The sequence below is a fragment of the Vigna umbellata genome, chromosome 3 (genome assembly GCF_029865625.1).
Source record: "Vigna umbellata cultivar VRB3 chromosome 3, Vumbellata_1.0, whole genome shotgun sequence".
In the NCBI taxonomy this organism is placed as follows: domain Eukaryota; kingdom Viridiplantae; phylum Streptophyta; class Magnoliopsida; order Fabales; family Fabaceae; genus Vigna; species Vigna umbellata.
In genome coordinates this window covers 21,925,826-21,941,625 of record NC_142167.1, presented here as the reverse complement: position 1 = coordinate 21,941,625, position 15,800 = coordinate 21,925,826, and the positions used below count along the sequence as shown (strand labels likewise).

The 15,800-nt window shown below is 36.5% G+C and overlaps 4 protein-coding genes across 4 annotated transcripts; 3 read left to right on the top strand and 1 right to left on the bottom strand.

Annotated features, from left to right (window-relative positions):
• The first annotated feature begins 693 nt into the window (after nucleotides 1–693).
• LOC124844289 (cellulose synthase-like protein D3) lies at nucleotides 694–5,979 on the top strand. Its single transcript, XM_088109084.1, is given in 8 exon segments — nucleotides 694–939; nucleotides 1,393–1,517; nucleotides 1,930–2,841; nucleotides 3,132–3,838; nucleotides 3,841–3,938; nucleotides 4,032–4,862; nucleotides 4,864–5,067; nucleotides 5,069–5,979. Coding segments are annotated over 6 exon segments (3,441 nt in total). The 5' UTR covers nucleotides 694–939; nucleotides 1,393–1,517; nucleotides 1,930–1,960; the 3' UTR covers nucleotides 5,789–5,979.
• Nucleotides 5,980–7,976: 1,997 nt separating this feature from the next.
• On the top strand, nucleotides 7,977–10,715 carry LOC124844293 (4-coumarate--CoA ligase 2-like). The gene is made up of 4 exons (XM_047321203.2): nucleotides 7,977–9,059; nucleotides 9,184–9,596; nucleotides 9,681–9,774; nucleotides 10,007–10,715. Exons 1-4 carry the CDS (start codon nucleotides 8,082–8,084, stop codon nucleotides 10,127–10,129), a joined length of 1,608 nt encoding a protein of 535 aa, XP_047177159.2. The 5' UTR covers nucleotides 7,977–8,081; the 3' UTR covers nucleotides 10,130–10,715.
• Nucleotides 10,716–11,521: 806 nt separating this feature from the next.
• LOC124844294 (NADH-ubiquinone oxidoreductase-like protein) lies at nucleotides 11,522–13,754 on the bottom strand. Its single transcript, XM_047321204.2, has 3 exons — nucleotides 13,502–13,754; nucleotides 11,996–12,080; nucleotides 11,522–11,860 (listed from the first exon to the last, which is right to left on the bottom strand). Exons 1-3 carry the CDS (start codon nucleotides 13,616–13,618, stop codon nucleotides 11,751–11,753), a joined length of 312 nt encoding a protein of 103 aa, XP_047177160.1. The 5' UTR covers nucleotides 13,619–13,754; the 3' UTR covers nucleotides 11,522–11,750.
• Nucleotides 13,755–14,104: 350 nt separating this feature from the next.
• Nucleotides 14,105–15,406, top strand: LOC124844296 (Rhodanese/Cell cycle control phosphatase superfamily protein). The gene is made up of 6 exons (XM_047321207.2): nucleotides 14,105–14,338; nucleotides 14,505–14,585; nucleotides 14,676–14,749; nucleotides 14,882–14,952; nucleotides 15,042–15,095; nucleotides 15,202–15,406. The coding sequence occupies exons 1-6, from the start codon at nucleotides 14,322–14,324 to the stop codon at nucleotides 15,313–15,315; spliced, it is 411 nt and encodes a 136-aa protein (XP_047177163.1). The 5' UTR covers nucleotides 14,105–14,321; the 3' UTR covers nucleotides 15,316–15,406.
• The last annotated feature ends 394 nt before the right edge of the window (nucleotides 15,407–15,800 follow it).

The following is a 15,800-nucleotide window of genomic DNA, read 5'->3' as shown; positions in this document are numbered from 1 at the left end:
TTATTCTATGTTATATGTTATAATGAAGAATTTAATAGATTTTTTTATTATAACATTTTCTCTTTTTAGTATGAGTCTTTTTATCTATAATTAATTATTTCTTTTAATATGTTAGGGATTTTTAAAGGACGATAAATAATTCTTAATTTTCTTCTATTATTGATTCCCTTTACTATTATATGAATTTTAGTTCATTTTTTGCTTATTAATAGTTCAAATACAAATTTAATTGTAGATAAATAATAAATAAAATCATACCTGATTATGAAGATATTATAGGACTGGTTTCTTCATATTTATTTAATGGGATTACCCATTTTTTACCAATAATATATTTGACAAAACTAATTAATAAGTTAATAGATGATAAATTAGTTCATAAACTTTTTTAGTAAAATTAATTGTTATGCAATTATAATTTAAGATTTTCTAAAGGGCTGCCATAAATTAATACTATTTCTTAATTTTCATTTAAATTCAACTAAATATAATTTTCTAACAAGCGACACTAAAATTCTCTTTTAATCACAACATCTAAAAAGTACTGGGAAATAATTTCAAAATAGTTGTCATTAAAAGGGGAAAAAAATTATCTTTTTATAAAATCCAAGCAACGGCAGATGGATCCCACTTCTCTTTCATATTTTCATATCCAAGAACCTTCAAATATAACAGTTTAATATTTTGAAGTAAAATACAAAAAACGAAAGCTTGAATCATGGAGCAGTAGTGCTAAGTTTTGCTCACCACTAACTACATCTCTCTGTCAAAGCGTGTATAGACAATAATATAAGATTGGAGGGCATGTTATAAACTCTTGCAATCAGTTTCAAAACACTACGTACGTTGTCGTCACCATTTTGTTCTAAGGATCAGACACAATACAAGGATGTCAGATCTCATCTCAAGCTGAGTGGCATTCACTTTTTCAAGCAACAGGTATGCTCTCTTTTTCATCTTGCCATCACTCTCAGATGAATCCCTTTTCCTATGCGTTCATGGGTGTTTTTTTTTCTACACAAGGTGTGATCTTTATGTGATTTTGATCACTTTCTTGCATTTGTATCTGGCTGATTGATTGCCGAGAATAAAGGCGAGAAAGGTGAAAGTGGGGGCATTTTATTTTCCTGAAATTTAGACTTTTTGAGAATTTTTGAAGCAATGCAGGGAAGTCAATGGAGTTTTCCAACTCAGCCTGACTTGATGTGACTCTCTGTCTTTAACAGTTCAGCACAACTCTCTTTGGTTTATTTATCTGTTCATTTCTGTTTTTCGTTTTTCTCTACTATCTTCTTCTTCTCCTTCTTCGAATTGTTCGAATCCTTGATGAAGCATTGAACCCTTTTCATCGGAATCTTAGTCCTAATGTGGGTTCTTGGTTTGAGTTCTCAGAAATTGGGAGAACGATGAAGAAGAACTCTGGATCTTGTACTGGAGGTTTAAACAACTGAAAGTCCGTGAGTTGAGTGTCTGCATTTGGGTATTTCTGATTCAGCTGAATCTGTAACCTTTCATAGGTTAGACGATTTGTTATTCGTCCGTATAAAGTTTTGTTGCCATTCATTTGATGTATCAGAGAATTTGTTGGTTGTTTAACATTTTCTGCAAACTCTTGAAAAATTTTCAGAGATCCAGGTGTTTTGGTCCGAGTACCTGTTAGAGTAATACTAGTTAAATTTTTGATTTTGAACAGTGGAAAAGTTTTCAATGAATTTAAAAAGCTTGGACTTGATTGAGATTTGAATGATGCGCCTTTATTATTAGGATAGCGTTAGGTACAATTCACTTGAACATTTATTTCTCTTCTCAGTCATCATTGTACAGATTTATTTATTGATTACGAATTTAGATTCAGCTTTGAATTTTGATTCCAGTCTTTATAACACAATGCTGAAGAAGATCTGATAGCTCAAGTTGCGGATTTTGCAGGACCTTTAAGATTAGTCTCTTTCCTTCGAATATGTCGTCAAAACCATTCAAGCCAAGCCGGTTATCTCATTCTCAGTCAGCAACTTCTGAGGCATCTGATGGGCCGAAGCCTCCTTTGCCTCCAACCGTAACGTTTGGGCGAAGAACTTCTTCGGGTCGCTACATCAGCTACTCAAGAGATGATCTTGACAGTGAACTTGGGAGTAGTGATTTCATGAATTACACAGTGCATATGCCTCTGACTCCTGATAACCAACCTATGGATCCATCAATTTCACAGAAAGTTGAGGAGCAATATGTGTCGAGCTCCCTTTTCACGGGAGGATTCAACAGTGTTACTCATGCCCACCTAATGGATAAGGTGATAGAATCCGAAGCTAGCCATCCGCAGATGGCTGGTGCAAAAGGGTCTTCGTGTGCAGTTCCTGGTTGTGATTGTAAGGTGATGAGTGATGAACGTGGTGTGGATATTCTACCTTGTGAGTGTGACTTTAAGATATGTAGAGACTGCTATATAGATGCTGTAAAAACAGGAGATGGAATGTGCCCTGGATGCAAAGAGCCTTACAAAAACACAGAGCTAGATGAGGTTGCTGTGGATGAACGAAATGGAAGACCATATCCGCTTCCTCCCTCAAGTGGAGTGTCTAAAATGGAGAGGAGATTGTCCTTGATGAAGTCGACAAAGTCAGCTCTAATGAGAAGCCAGACTGGAGATTTTGATCACAATCGTTGGCTCTATGAAACAAAGGGTACCTATGGCTATGGTAATGCTATTTGGCCAAAGGGAGGAAATTTTGGAAATGGAAATGGGGATGATGATGTTGTTGAGCCAATGGATCTGATGAACAGACCCTGGAGGCCACTTACCAGGAAACTCAAGATACCTGCTGCTGTTCTCAGTCCCTATCGGTAAGAATACATTTGTTTTCTTTTGCCTTAGATTCTTTAGTAAAAAAATTTAAATCAGTGATCAAGATACTTACTCCCCCATGTTTTCATGTTACAAATGATAATTGACTTTGATGGAAGCATTTCAAATGAATTATATTAGATAACTTTTTTTAGATGTATGATCTTATGGGAGAACTGAAGCAAATTGCCTATAGTTTGTATATATGATATAATCAGTAACTTTAAAACTAATGTGCATCACACCAACCGTGTGTCTTCTAACAACTGCGTTGCATGTAATTTTTCAGTCTCATCATATTCATTCGGTTGGTTGTCCTGGTACTGTTCTTGGCATGGAGGGTGAAGCACAAAAATACTGATGCAATTTGGCTATGGGGCATGTCTGTGGTTTGTGAGATATGGTTTGCCTTTTCTTGGCTTCTGGATCAACTACCCAAGCTATGCCCGATAAATCGTTCCACAGATCTTAATGTTCTGAAGGAAAAATTTGAAGTGCCAAGTCCCAATAATCCTACTGGAAAATCAGATCTTCCAGGCATAGATGTCTTTGTTTCTACTGCTGATCCTGAGAAGGAACCACCTCTTGTCACTGCAAACACCATCTTATCAATCCTAGCTGCAGACTATCCAGTTGAGAAACTTTCTTGCTATGTTTCTGATGATGGAGGTGCACTCTTGACATTTGAGGCAATGGCCGAAGCTGCCAGCTTTGCTAATGTGTGGGTTCCATTCTGCCGTAAGCATAATATAGAGCCTAGGAATCCTGAATCATATTTCAACTTAAAGAGAGATCCCTACAAAAACAAAGTGAAACCAGATTTCGTCAAAGATCGTAGACGAGTGAAGCGTGAGTATGATGAGTTCAAGGTCAGGATCAATGGTCTGCCTGATTCTATCCGGCGTCGGTCGGATGCCTTTCATGCAAGAGAGGAATTGAGGGCTATGAAACTGCAGAGACAAACTAAGGTAGATGAACCTGTAGAACCGGTAAAGATTCAAAAGCCACATGGATGGCTGATGGAACTCACTGGCCAGGGACTTGGTTGAATCCTTCATCCGAGCACTCCAAAGGTGATCATGCCGGTATAATCCAGGTATTAAACATATTGTTTACATGCCAAGTGTCAATGTCAAGATTATTCTTTGAGAGATGAAAATGAATAATTCATAGTTGATGAATGATGCAGGTGATGTTGAAACCTCCAAGCGATGAACCTCTCCTTGGAAATGCTGACGACGAAAAGCTCATTGACTTGGTTGATATAGATATCCGTCTCCCCCTTCTTGTTTATGTTTCTAGAGAGAAACGTCCAGGCTATGATCACAACAAAAAAGCCGGGGCCATGAATGCCTTAGTTCGAGCCTCAGCCATCATGTCCAATGGTCCTTTTATACTCAATCTTGACTGCGACCACTACATCTACAACTCCAAGGCAATGAGAGAAGGTATGTGCTTTATGATGGACCGTGGTGGTGATCGAATTTGCTATGTTCAATTCCCACAAAGATTTGAGGGGATCGATCCTTCCGACAGATATGCCAATCATAACACCGTATTCTTTGATGTCAACATGAGAGCACTAGATGGACTTCAAGGTCCAGTCTATGTAGGAACCGGTTGCCTTTTCAGAAGGGTCGCTCTCTACGGTTTTGATCCTCCTCGCTCTAAGGAACATCATTCTGGATGTTGTAGTTGCTGTTTTGGCAAAAGAAAGAAGAATGCCAACGTCTCAGAAGAGAATCGAGCACTGAGGATGGGTGACTCCGAGGATGAAGAAGAAGAAATGAATCTATCAATGTTTCCTAAGAGATTTGGAAACTCAGCTTTCCTCATTGACTCAATTCCAGTGGCAGAGTTCCAAGGCAGGCCACTTGCCGATCACCCTGCAGTGAAGAATGGGCGCCCTCCTGGCGCCCTCACCATACCACGTGAGCTTCTTGATGCATCAACCGTGGCAGAGGCCATCAGTGTGATCTCTTGCTGGTACGAGGATAAAACTGAATGGGGACAGCGTGTCGGGATGGATCTATGGATCAGTTACTGAGGATGTCGTTACTGGCTACAGGATGCACAATAGAGGATGGAAATCAGTTTACTGTGTTACCAAGCGTGATGCATTCCGTGGCACAGCTCCCATAAATCTCACTGACAGACTGCATCAAGTCCTTAGATGGGCAACTGGGTCGGTTGAAATATTCTTCTCAAGAAACAATGCATTTCTAGGCTAGCCCAAGAATGAAGTTTCTCCAACGGATTGCATACCTTAATGTTGGAATCTATCCATTCACTTCCTTTTTCCTTATAGTCTACTGCTTCCTCCCTGCACTCTCCCTCTTCTCAGGCCAATTCATTGTTCAAACTCTCAACGTCACTTTCCTTGTTTATCTCTTGACCATCACTGTGACTTTGTGCATGCTGGCTGTGCTCGAAATCAAGTGGTCCGGCATTGAGCTGGAAGAGTGGTGGAGAAACGAGCAGTTTTGGTTGATCGGAGGAACAAGTGCACATCTAGCTGCAGTGCTGCAGGGTTTGCTCAAAGTGATAGCAGGGATTGAAATCTCTTTCACCTTGACATCAAAATCTGGTGGGGATGATGTAGATGATGAGTTTGCTGATCTCTATGTTGTGAAGTGGACATCCCTTATGATACCACCAATCACAATCATGATGGTTAACCTGATAGGAATAGCAGTTGGAGTTAGCAGAACAATATACAGTGTGATACCTCAATGGAGCCGTCTACTTGGTGGTGTTTTTTTCAGTTTTTGGGTATTGACACATCTTTACCCTTTTGCAAAAGGATTGATGGGAAGGAGAGGGAAGACACCTACCATTGTTTTTGTATGGTCAGGTCTCATAGCAATCACAATATCACTCCTTTGGGTGGCCATCAATCCCCCTGCTGGTACCAACCAAATCGGTGGTTCTTTCCAGTTCCCATGATGTCTCATTCTTTTCCAGGTTACGTTTTTTTGGCTGTCTGAAATTCTTTTTCCCTCTTCAGTCAACAACTGAGTGACACCGATGAATGGACTTACTTCATCACAGTTTTTCCTGCTTGTGAATTTTGTTAAGAAAGTTAATACCAGAAACTGGAAATATTTTATAGTGAATGAAGATTTGTTCTAGTCTTATATATTTTTTACTCACAAAACTTCTGTCTTTCTTTAATGGTTCTTGTGTTAATTCTTAATCAAACATAAGTGAAAACACTTAATAAGATTTCTCCATTTAGTAACGTTCCAATCTCAAGTCTGCTCAGTGATATAGTTATGATCAATCTTGTTATCAAGTCTGAAATTCTATCACAGTTTTTTATTCGCTTTGAAGTTTGAAATTTGGTCTCAGGTTTGTCTTTAGAAGAAATATTGAAAAATGCAAAGAAGAAAGAAGGAAGAAAGAATATTAAATTCCACAAATTCTCAAATGAATATTACAATAACTTTTTTTTTCTTGCAGAAAAGTATGTTTTTCTTGTCTTCTGTCATTATTCGAACAGTTAGATTACTATAATTAATTTTATTTGTATGTAATTACTATGATCATTCATGTTGAATTATATTAACAAGTAATTAGTTATTTGTTAATTTTTTTATTGAAGTTTATACATTTTCATATCTCTATTTTTATCTTTTTAAACTATTTTTCTTGATCACATCATATATCTATAAATTTATCAATTTTATTTTCCTTTATATATTAAGTCTTTTTTATGTACAATCATTTTTTAAATTAAAATGACATTATAACTGTGAGATCGTTTTACAGTCTCGAATTTATTTTGAGTACTCACAGTAAACAAATCAGTTTCACGGAATGTGTAATTCCGATCGAGATTTGACTTATATATCCATCCTAAGATTTAAAAAGTGGTCTAAATAATTTTATCTTGTTTTAATTCTTACATATATGCTTACTACAAATTATTTAATGGGTACTTTTAATATTATCTTATTTAGTGAAATTTATGCAATAAATAAATAAATAAATAACACTAAATCAAATTGAATTAGTTAAAGTTACATATATTTCATTTTATCATGTACGGACATGTTTTTTCTTTTAATTAAAAGAAAAGTTATTTTTTGGCAATATATTCATCCAGGTGAATTTGAATTTATCTTAAACAAAAATATAATACTTTTAATTTACGAATAGAAAAAGATGATTCAGTGAGATAATTGACTAATTTTTAGAAAAAATTAGTCAACAATTATAATCATACTCTTATTCACATACAGTACTAATATAAATGATTATATTTTATTCCTCTATTGTTAATAAAAAAACTCTTTTTATTTTTCATTTTTAAAATTGTAAGATAAAATATATATTTTTCAATTATATTCATAGTTCAGTTAATTTAGAAAAAAAAAAACTAATAATTATAATATAAAGAAAAAATATATAACGACTCTGTTTGTTGAGATGAATAAACCAGTTCTTTGCTTACAAGCAGCGCCTTTACCAATACATTAATTTTGATAACAAAATATTATTTGTTTCATTGATTTTAGCATAATGATATTATGTGATTGGTCTATATTAGTATTTATGATTATTATTATTGATTGTGGAATAGTTTTGGACCAATTACAAAATAACACGTAGACAGTGTTAAAATGTTGTCAAAGTATGATTTTCCTTTGATTTTATATGCGCATAATTCTTTCACCCACTTCTTACATTACATGGATACCAAAAGCTTAATTCAATTATAAAATTAATGAATTAAAAATGACAAAGGGACAAATCAAATTCACTTGGCAAATGGTCTCTCTTCAAATTCTAATTCTATGGGCAAATAAGATACCAAAGTTCATCTCACACTTAATAAATTTATTACATTTAATCAATTCTAGAAATTATAAAATTGTATTAAACATTCCCTTAGCATAATAAAACCTACAATATTATTAAACCAAGTTGCCTTTTCCTCTGTTTCAGCAGCCTTGAATTGCTATTATTTATTTCTACCAGTCCTTATACTAAAACTGTCATAAAGTACAATGCCCGTAATTGATTTCTAACTTATGTATTTTCATAATTTATGGTCAAAACTTTTCCACTTATATAAAAAAAATCAGAAAATTAATAGTTTAATCGGTAAGCTTTACTTGATAAATTTAAATATATGTACTTTTATTTCTCCATAATAATAATAGAAAAAAAAAACCTTCTTCCATTTATCTGCTGCCTCAAGCCTACACAGCATACAACATAAGAATCAAACACAATGTTAGTTACTTTGGACGAAACTACCCACATTTTCCGATCAAAGTTACCAGACATACCACTCCCTAACAACCTCCTCCTCCACGAATACTGCTTCCTTAAACTTCCCGAAGTCGCCCACCGCACATGCCTCATCTCCGCCGCCAGAACCTACACCTACGCCGAAACTCACCGCGCCTCGCGGAAGGTTGCCGCCGGCATGTCGAAGCTGGGCATCCAGAAGGGCGACGCCGTCATGATTCTCCTCCCCAACTCCCCGGAGTTCGTGTTCACCTTCATGGCGGTCTCCATGCTCGGCGCCGTCGCCACAACCGCCAACCCCTCCTACACCGCCGCCGAACTCTCCAAGCAACTCGCCATCTCCAACGCCAAGCTCGTCGTCACCCTCTCCGCCCACGTCCACAAGCTCAATCAGCAAGCGCAGCACCACTTCTTCAAGGTGGTCACCGTCGACGACCCACCGGAGAATTTCTCGGCTTTCCCGGAGGGCGAAGAGAGCGAGGTTCCGGAGGTTGAGATATCAGTGGAGGACACGGTGGCGCTGCCGTTTTCGTCGGGGACGACGGGGCTAGCGAAGGGGGTGATTCTGACGCACAAGAGTTTGGTAACCAGCGTGGCGCAACAAATGGAGGGAGAGAACCCGCACATGTATCTGAAAGAAGAGGACGTTGTGCTGTGCGTGCTTCCTCTCTTTCACATATTCGCCATGCACATCGTGATGATGTGCGGGATGAGAGCGGGGAGTGCCATTTTGTTGATCGAGAAGTTTGAGATGAGGGCGCTGCTGCAGGCGATTGAGCGGCACAGGGTGACGGTGGCGATACTGGTGCCGCCCCTGGTGGTGGCACTTACGAAGAACAGCGCGGTGGAGGAGTACGATTTGAGTTCGATACGAATGGTGATGTCGGGGGCTGCGCCGCTGGGGCTACAGGCGGAGGAGGCTCTGCGGAACAGGTTGCCTCACGCCATTATAGGACAGGTAACCCCTTCTTCTTCTTCTTCTTCTCTTTCTCCTTCTTCTCCTTCTTCTTCTTCCCATGCATCCATGCATGCATTGATTCATCCATTCTTCCTCAATCTAACATCTTTCTCTGTGAGTCAAGGGCTATGGGATGACAGAGAGTGGACCAGTATTGACCATGTCTTTGGGTTTTGCAAAGTTTCCATTTCCAACCAAGTCTGGTTCGTGCGGAACTGTGGTGAGAAATGCTGAAATGAAGATCATTGACCCTCTAACTTCATTCTCTCTTCCCCGTAACCACCATGGCGAGATTTGCGTCCGTGGCTCTCAGATCATGAAAGGGTACCTGAATGACGAGAAGGCCACTGCAGAAACCATTGATGCAGATGGTTGGCTTCATACTGGTGACATTGGCTACGTTGATGATGATGATGAGGTTTTCCTCGTTGACAGGGCCAAAGAACTCATCAAATTCAAAGCTTTCCAGGTGCCGCCGGCAGAACTTGAAGACCTTCTCAGGAGCCACCCTTCCATTGCAGATGCAGCTGTTGTCCCGTAAGTAACCATTGGCACTGTAATTTCTGTGCAATGATATATGTAATGTTCTGATTGGAACCAACCAAAACAACGTTGTAATAGGCAAAAAGACGATGCTGCGGGCCAAGTTCCAGTCGCTTTCGTTGTTGGCTTTGATCTTACAGAAGATGCTGTAAAGGATTTTGTAGCTAAACAGGTACAATTACGCAGTAAAATTAATCATGAATTGTATTTGCAAATAGAAAAATAATTGTGACACATATTTACATTTATTTCACATAAGAGTAAAATAATTATAAAAATAAATTTTTATATTTAAAAAAAAAACAAAAAATAAGAAAGAATAATGTAAAATAAATGTAAAAGATTTATATATATCATAATAATTTCTCTTTAGAAAATGAGAAGCTGTGTGTTGTTGTAAACAGGTAGTGTTTTACAAGAGGATACACAAAGTGTATTTGGTTGAAGCAATTCCAAAGTCTCAGACGGGAAAGATATTAAGAAAAGAACTGAGAGCAAAGCTGGACTGCATTATTGAGCAGAACTAAGAACAACTCTTTTGCCATTGTCTTCTTTAATTTCTTCTTCTTTTGCTGTTCTGTGACTGTGTCAATGTGTAATGAAAATTATGCATAATGTTTCTTTGATTTTTAGAAAATGAGTAACACATGCTTGGAGCATTACATTAAAAAGTTATTCAATTTATCTTTTGCAACATTTCGATTGAATTGCACAGGAATCAACGTTCTTCAATAGTTTAGATGTATTTCGAAATAAATAATAAAATAACACATTTACAATCATTGATACACGTATTTTATATAATTACCTTCTACTTATTTCTAAAGAGCATTGTTCAAACTTTGGTTTTTTCTTTTAAAGGGGTAAATTTTAATTTATCATTCTGTATCAATGGGTGTGGATATACATGAACATATCAACAAACTGTGTGTACACTTTTACCATTTTGGTCTGTTTCATAATTTCTCTGGCTATTTATTGATTTCCCTAATTGATGGCAAGGTTTTGGAATTTGAATTTTGCAGTGTTTGATCATCACTTTTCAATATTCATCATCACTAAATGTAGCAACTAATCCAGAGTTTGATATCACCTTCAATGTTGGAAAGGTTCTTTCAAACAATCTTCATAACCATTTCAAACAATGTACTGAAAATCATCCCATTTTCCTCAACCCTTTTAGTTTAACTACACTATTTCCTTCCCATATTTGACTCCATATAGTTTTTGTCTCTTAATTATATGTTTTATTATTACTTTTAATAATTCTTTAATTATTAAAAATAAATCAGATGTTGCAAAGAAAAAAAAGGTATAAAAACCGGTTAAATAAAAAAAATTCAGAACTTTGAAGCGATTTTTATATAAATAAATTATGCTTTTTGATGTTACACACAAAAAGTCGAATTTGGACAACCAAAAATTTTCAAATCTGAACATGGTTCAAAATTAAAATTAGTATTGATAAAATCAGTATAAAAATTCAATAATACATAAAAAGAAAATAACTAATGTTTTAGATTAATTTTTATTTTTTAAGAAAAAAGGGTTAAAATGACATAATTATTTTTCATCGACCCAATTTAAACCAGTTTTAACCGGCTTTCATGCTTTTAGACTAGTTTTTCTTCAGACCATTAATGTAGTTTATTTAAATCAGTCATTTGACCAATATACCAGTTTCTTTTCTGCCCGGCCAGTACAATATCGTTATAAAAACAGACAAAATCTCTTACAGGTTAAACTATGAGAACTAGAGTCTAAATTTGGAATACCAAAATCTCTTACAATCTCTTCTTTATTAGGACCTCAAAGGCAACTTTAATGATCTAGCTTCTTACACCATTCAATGTTGCTTCTTACATTCATTATCTTGGCTTGTGAAAAGGTAGTGTAACCAGCGCTCAGGAGCTTGCAAATTAAGAATTAAAATAAAATAGATTGCTCAATGAAGCTGTACCTCGGGTCACAATTACTTACCGCACTTAACAACGTTAACCCAACAAAATAGATAGTACATGAGCATCTTATTTAGCAAATTGTAACAAAGAAGTATATTTGTTACGCCATGATTTAGTCAAAAGCATTGTAACCAAAAACAGGCAGAAATTTCGTACATGCACACCAGAATACATGGAGAAACCAATCTTAATGGTGATGATCCTGAACATAACGTAGGCCACAATATTTGCAAATAGCTGGCTCGGGCAAGTCAAGGCATATGAATTCAATCGGGTGTCCGAGTGCAGGATTGCTATCTGAAACCACGATAGCAATACCCAAATTAGTTATACTTCTATAATAATGTATGACCAGAAACTATACAAGGTTTGTATCTCCGCTAAATCTTGTGCATGATCTAAAAAAAGAGAATTTTGAAGAAAAAACTATACCTCCTTCACAGGCAACTATCCTGCCTTCAACCTTAATTGGAGGAACTTCATTAATAAGCTCCATCGGAGATTTCTTGCTTGTATCCTATTACAACAGTAGTAATAAACGTTAAGTTTCACATCTTCCCAAGCACAATTCTGTAAGCAGGAATTCCACAAGTTTGCTGATAAAGTAAACATACATGAAATTGGAGCCACTGAAAAGGGGGTACTGCTATTAACTGGCTGTAGCCAGTTAGCGACTGTCCTCTTTATTTTAGATCAGAGTAAATAACATTAACACTTCCCATCGTTTTGTGAATTGCACAACCTACCAATTTTCTCTATCACTGCATTAATCCTTTAATTGTTAGAAAAATATTATACTGACACCACTTGTACATTATATTAGTTGCCTATATTGCTGATGAACTGTTCAAAATTTCCATTGTGAACTGATCCTTGAATTTTGTTCAATCAATTGTCATTTATTATCATCGTATTCTTGAGTAGTACTGCATTCTCATCATTGCCACCCATTTCTACTAATCAACCCTATGTTCCTAGTTATTCATTTCGCCTTACAAAGCACCCATCAAACCGTATTGTGATTGTTATAAAGCAATGGCTGTGTATTTTCAGAATTTTTATTCAGTTTTGCTGCATTATAATTGTCATTCAATCTATTTCCAACTCTTTAAAGAGTGATAGTATCAAGTTTAATAGGTTGAACCAAACAAAACATGGATAACCAAACCAAAATAAACTGAAATCGTTCCTCTTCTACCTGAAGTGCTGAACCCAATTGTTTTTCCCGATGATATTTTCAATTTGGTTCTGTTTATTCATAAAAACTGCAACATGCTAACGCTTAGGGATAGATCTGAAGGGTTAGTAATCATTCCCTAAACAGTAATTCCCAGTCGGTACTGTAGATCCCTTCCCTCAGGCTACTTCAAACGTTAATTCCCACTTTCTGCTGCCTCAAGTTTTCTTCCCTCTAAATGCAGATTTCTTCTTCACAATTTACCTAGCAAGCCTCTCGGAAGATTTTTCCATCCAAAGCATTTACTACAATCCTTTATCACATCCCCGCTCCAGGTACACACATGATCTAGCCATTCCAGATGTTTCTTACCTCTCTAATTCTATTATATCAAGTTGTAAGATAAGCGTTGATACCTCACAGAGAGGCTAGTTCAAAAAGGAACTAAGCTGCGCATACCCACAAATTTTTCATACACCAGCAAATATCAGAGCAAACCTAAAACAACAATGAAAGTAGAAAGGAAACCACAAATCCTGGCAAATGAAGGTGACCGTGGACATCTGCCTAATTCTACCGAATAAATTATGTAACTAGCATCCAATAAATAGTAGGCAACAAATAAAAACAAGTAATAAACCTAAATTGATTCCAGAACTTAGTTTGATGAAACACAAGATACTTTGTTCGGGATATGCTAGCAATAAACGCGAGGTGGTTTACAACGACACAAAAATGATATTTGGTTGTGATGGATGTACCTGCATCCACTTGGCGGTGTGGTTGCTGATTTGAGAGGTTACGAGGCTGAAACTTCTGGTGCTCGTGTTCCTCGATGACGAAAATCTCATGAGGTTCCTCAAAACACTCGACGCCATCTCCCAAACCCTAAATTCGATCACACAACTCAATTATCAGATCAATGAATCACACGGGAGATGAAGGAATCGCAAATCGTATTCTATGTTCTTTCTCTATTGAAACCCGCACCCTCCGTACGAAAAACAACAAAAGTCAGTCACAGTGTTCATGAAGTGATCGGGCCACTTCCCACACTATTCGAACGGGCTGTCCCATGCCTCATTGGCCCATCAATAACAAAATTTGCATCTCATCATAACTCTTTTACTTCCTCCACCCCACAACTTCCTCGTGCACCCGCTCAAATTTCCAAAATGGTCATTTCATTTTATCGTGATGGTGTCGTGTCGTACAATGATAAAGGGTGTTTGGGTCATTTCCTAATATTTTGGGAATGCAGTTAGTAATTGTGAGTGCAAGAAGCAATAGTCCATCTTAATCACGCATACACTATTTACAAGTAATGCATGTATCAGAAAATTATAAAATAAGAGCTTGTTGCTATTTTTCTAAAATTGTTGCATACTTGGCTTGCACGCCACATGTTCGTGAATATGTCAATCTACAATTGAGAGTACTTGTAAACAAAAAAAAAAGTATATCAATGAGAAGGTCAACTGAGTGACAGCACTTGCCCTATAGAAAAGCTAGGTTTTCACAGCATAAATACACTTCATACAAGTTTGGCAATGGATGTAAGCTCTGTCAATAGAGAAAGGAATGGATGCCCCCAAGGAGTAAGTGTTTCTGAATATGAATCACTTAAGAAAAACATTGCTTTAAGTGTTTCTGAATATGAAAATAAGATGAAATTTACTTCATTAAATATGATCAACCCCACTTCTGGCTTTTACATTACATTTCATTAAATAGCTCACAGTTCTGATTTCTCCCTATTTGCAGTCATCAAAATGTTGTAACCATAGATGTCCATGCTGCTAAAAATCTGCTAAATTCATCAGATTATCGTTATCTGGATGTGAGGTAGCAAAAGATTTAAATTTCCCCAGTTTCCTTCTCTATTTGAAATTGTTTGGGAACTAACCGATGTTCTTTCTTTTGCCCCTAAAATAGGTCAGTTGAGGAATTCAATAAAAGCCATGCTGAGAATGCATATAATGTCCCCTACATGTTCATCACAGAAGCAGGTAAAATGAGTTTAAAGGGGCAGTCTAAAAGTATCAAAATCTGGGGTTGTTATCTCATCAAATGTGAATCTTTTGTATTTCGCGCTGCAAACATTTCATGATTGACAATTTTTCTTACATGCAACTGAACAGGACGGGTGAAAAATCCAGATTTTGTTGAGCAGGTGGCAGCAATATGCGAGAATGAGGATCATTTGATTGTGGTGAGAAACATGTAGCCTTTAAGTTTCTAAATATACAACAAAATCCAAAGTTTCTGAATGCGATTTGTGATAATGGATGACAAATTCAGGCTTGCAACAGCGGAGGAAGATCACTCCGAGCCAGCGTTGACTTACTTGATTCGGTACGTTTTAAGTTTATGTTTAGTCCTTTATAATATAATCACTCTAATCTTGCGGTGATTGCTTATCAATATAACAACATCATGACATATGATTTTATAAACGAAGGGATTTAAACATATTGTGAATATGGGAGGAGGCTACTCTGCATGGGTTGATGCTGGATTTGCTGGGGACAAGCCACCGGAAGAGCTCAAAACTAGTTGTAAGATTCGTCGTTAAAGAGTTCTATTATCCGATGTTTTTATGATTTGAATAAGGAAACTTTGAAACCATTTGTAATTTTCTGTGTGATAACACGTACTTTCAGTTTCTTTTGTTGTTTTTACTTTGCCAAAAAAGTGTACATGTTTTTTATTATTCAGGTGTGGATCAAAGATTATTCTTACTCGGAAAGTCTTGATGATCCAGCTATGTGAAAATAAATTAGTAATTTTTAAGTGCTTTGGAAAATTTGTAAAGGTATAAGGCAAGAGACACTATGTTAATTATAATCAACCCTAATTTTCACATTTTCTCCATTAGAGAAGAGAGAACAATACATGAAAGTACAAGACTTGAAGAGACAGTGAAAAGGTTAATTTAGGTAGTCACGTTACTCTCACGTAACGCTTCATGATTTTAATCTAATTTTTTTTTTCGCCAACATTAGAATTTTTATATGGGGTTGGCTAAGGGAAAACGGAACAAAAATGCTGTCACTCACA

Coding starts and splice junctions, on each gene's coding strand:
- LOC124844293 (XM_047321203.2), top strand. CDS start 8,082: ATGTTAGTTACTTTGGACGAAACTACCCACATTTTCCGATCAAAGTTA. Junction 9,060..9,183: donor CTCACGCCATTATAGGACAG/GTAACCCCTTCT, acceptor CTGTGAGTCAAG/GGCTATGGGATGACAGAGAG. Junction 9,597..9,680: donor GCAGATGCAGCTGTTGTCCC/GTAAGTAACCAT, acceptor ACGTTGTAATAG/GCAAAAAGACGATGCTGCGG.
- LOC124844296 (XM_047321207.2), top strand. Junction 14,953..15,041: donor ATGAGGATCATTTGATTGTG/GTGAGAAACATG, acceptor TGACAAATTCAG/GCTTGCAACAGCGGAGGAAG. Junction 15,096..15,201: donor GCGTTGACTTACTTGATTCG/GTACGTTTTAAG, acceptor TTATAAACGAAG/GGATTTAAACATATTGTGAA.
- LOC124844294 (XM_047321204.2), bottom strand. CDS start 13,618: ATGGCGTCGAGTGTTTTGAGGAACCTCATGAGATTTTCGTCATCGAGG. Junction 12,081..13,501: donor ACACCGCCAAGTGGATGCAG/GTACATCCATCA, acceptor CTGTTGTAATAG/GATACAAGCAAGAAATCTCC. Junction 11,861..11,995: donor GATAGTTGCCTGTGAAGGAG/GTATAGTTTTTT, acceptor TCGTGGTTTCAG/ATAGCAATCCTGCACTCGGA.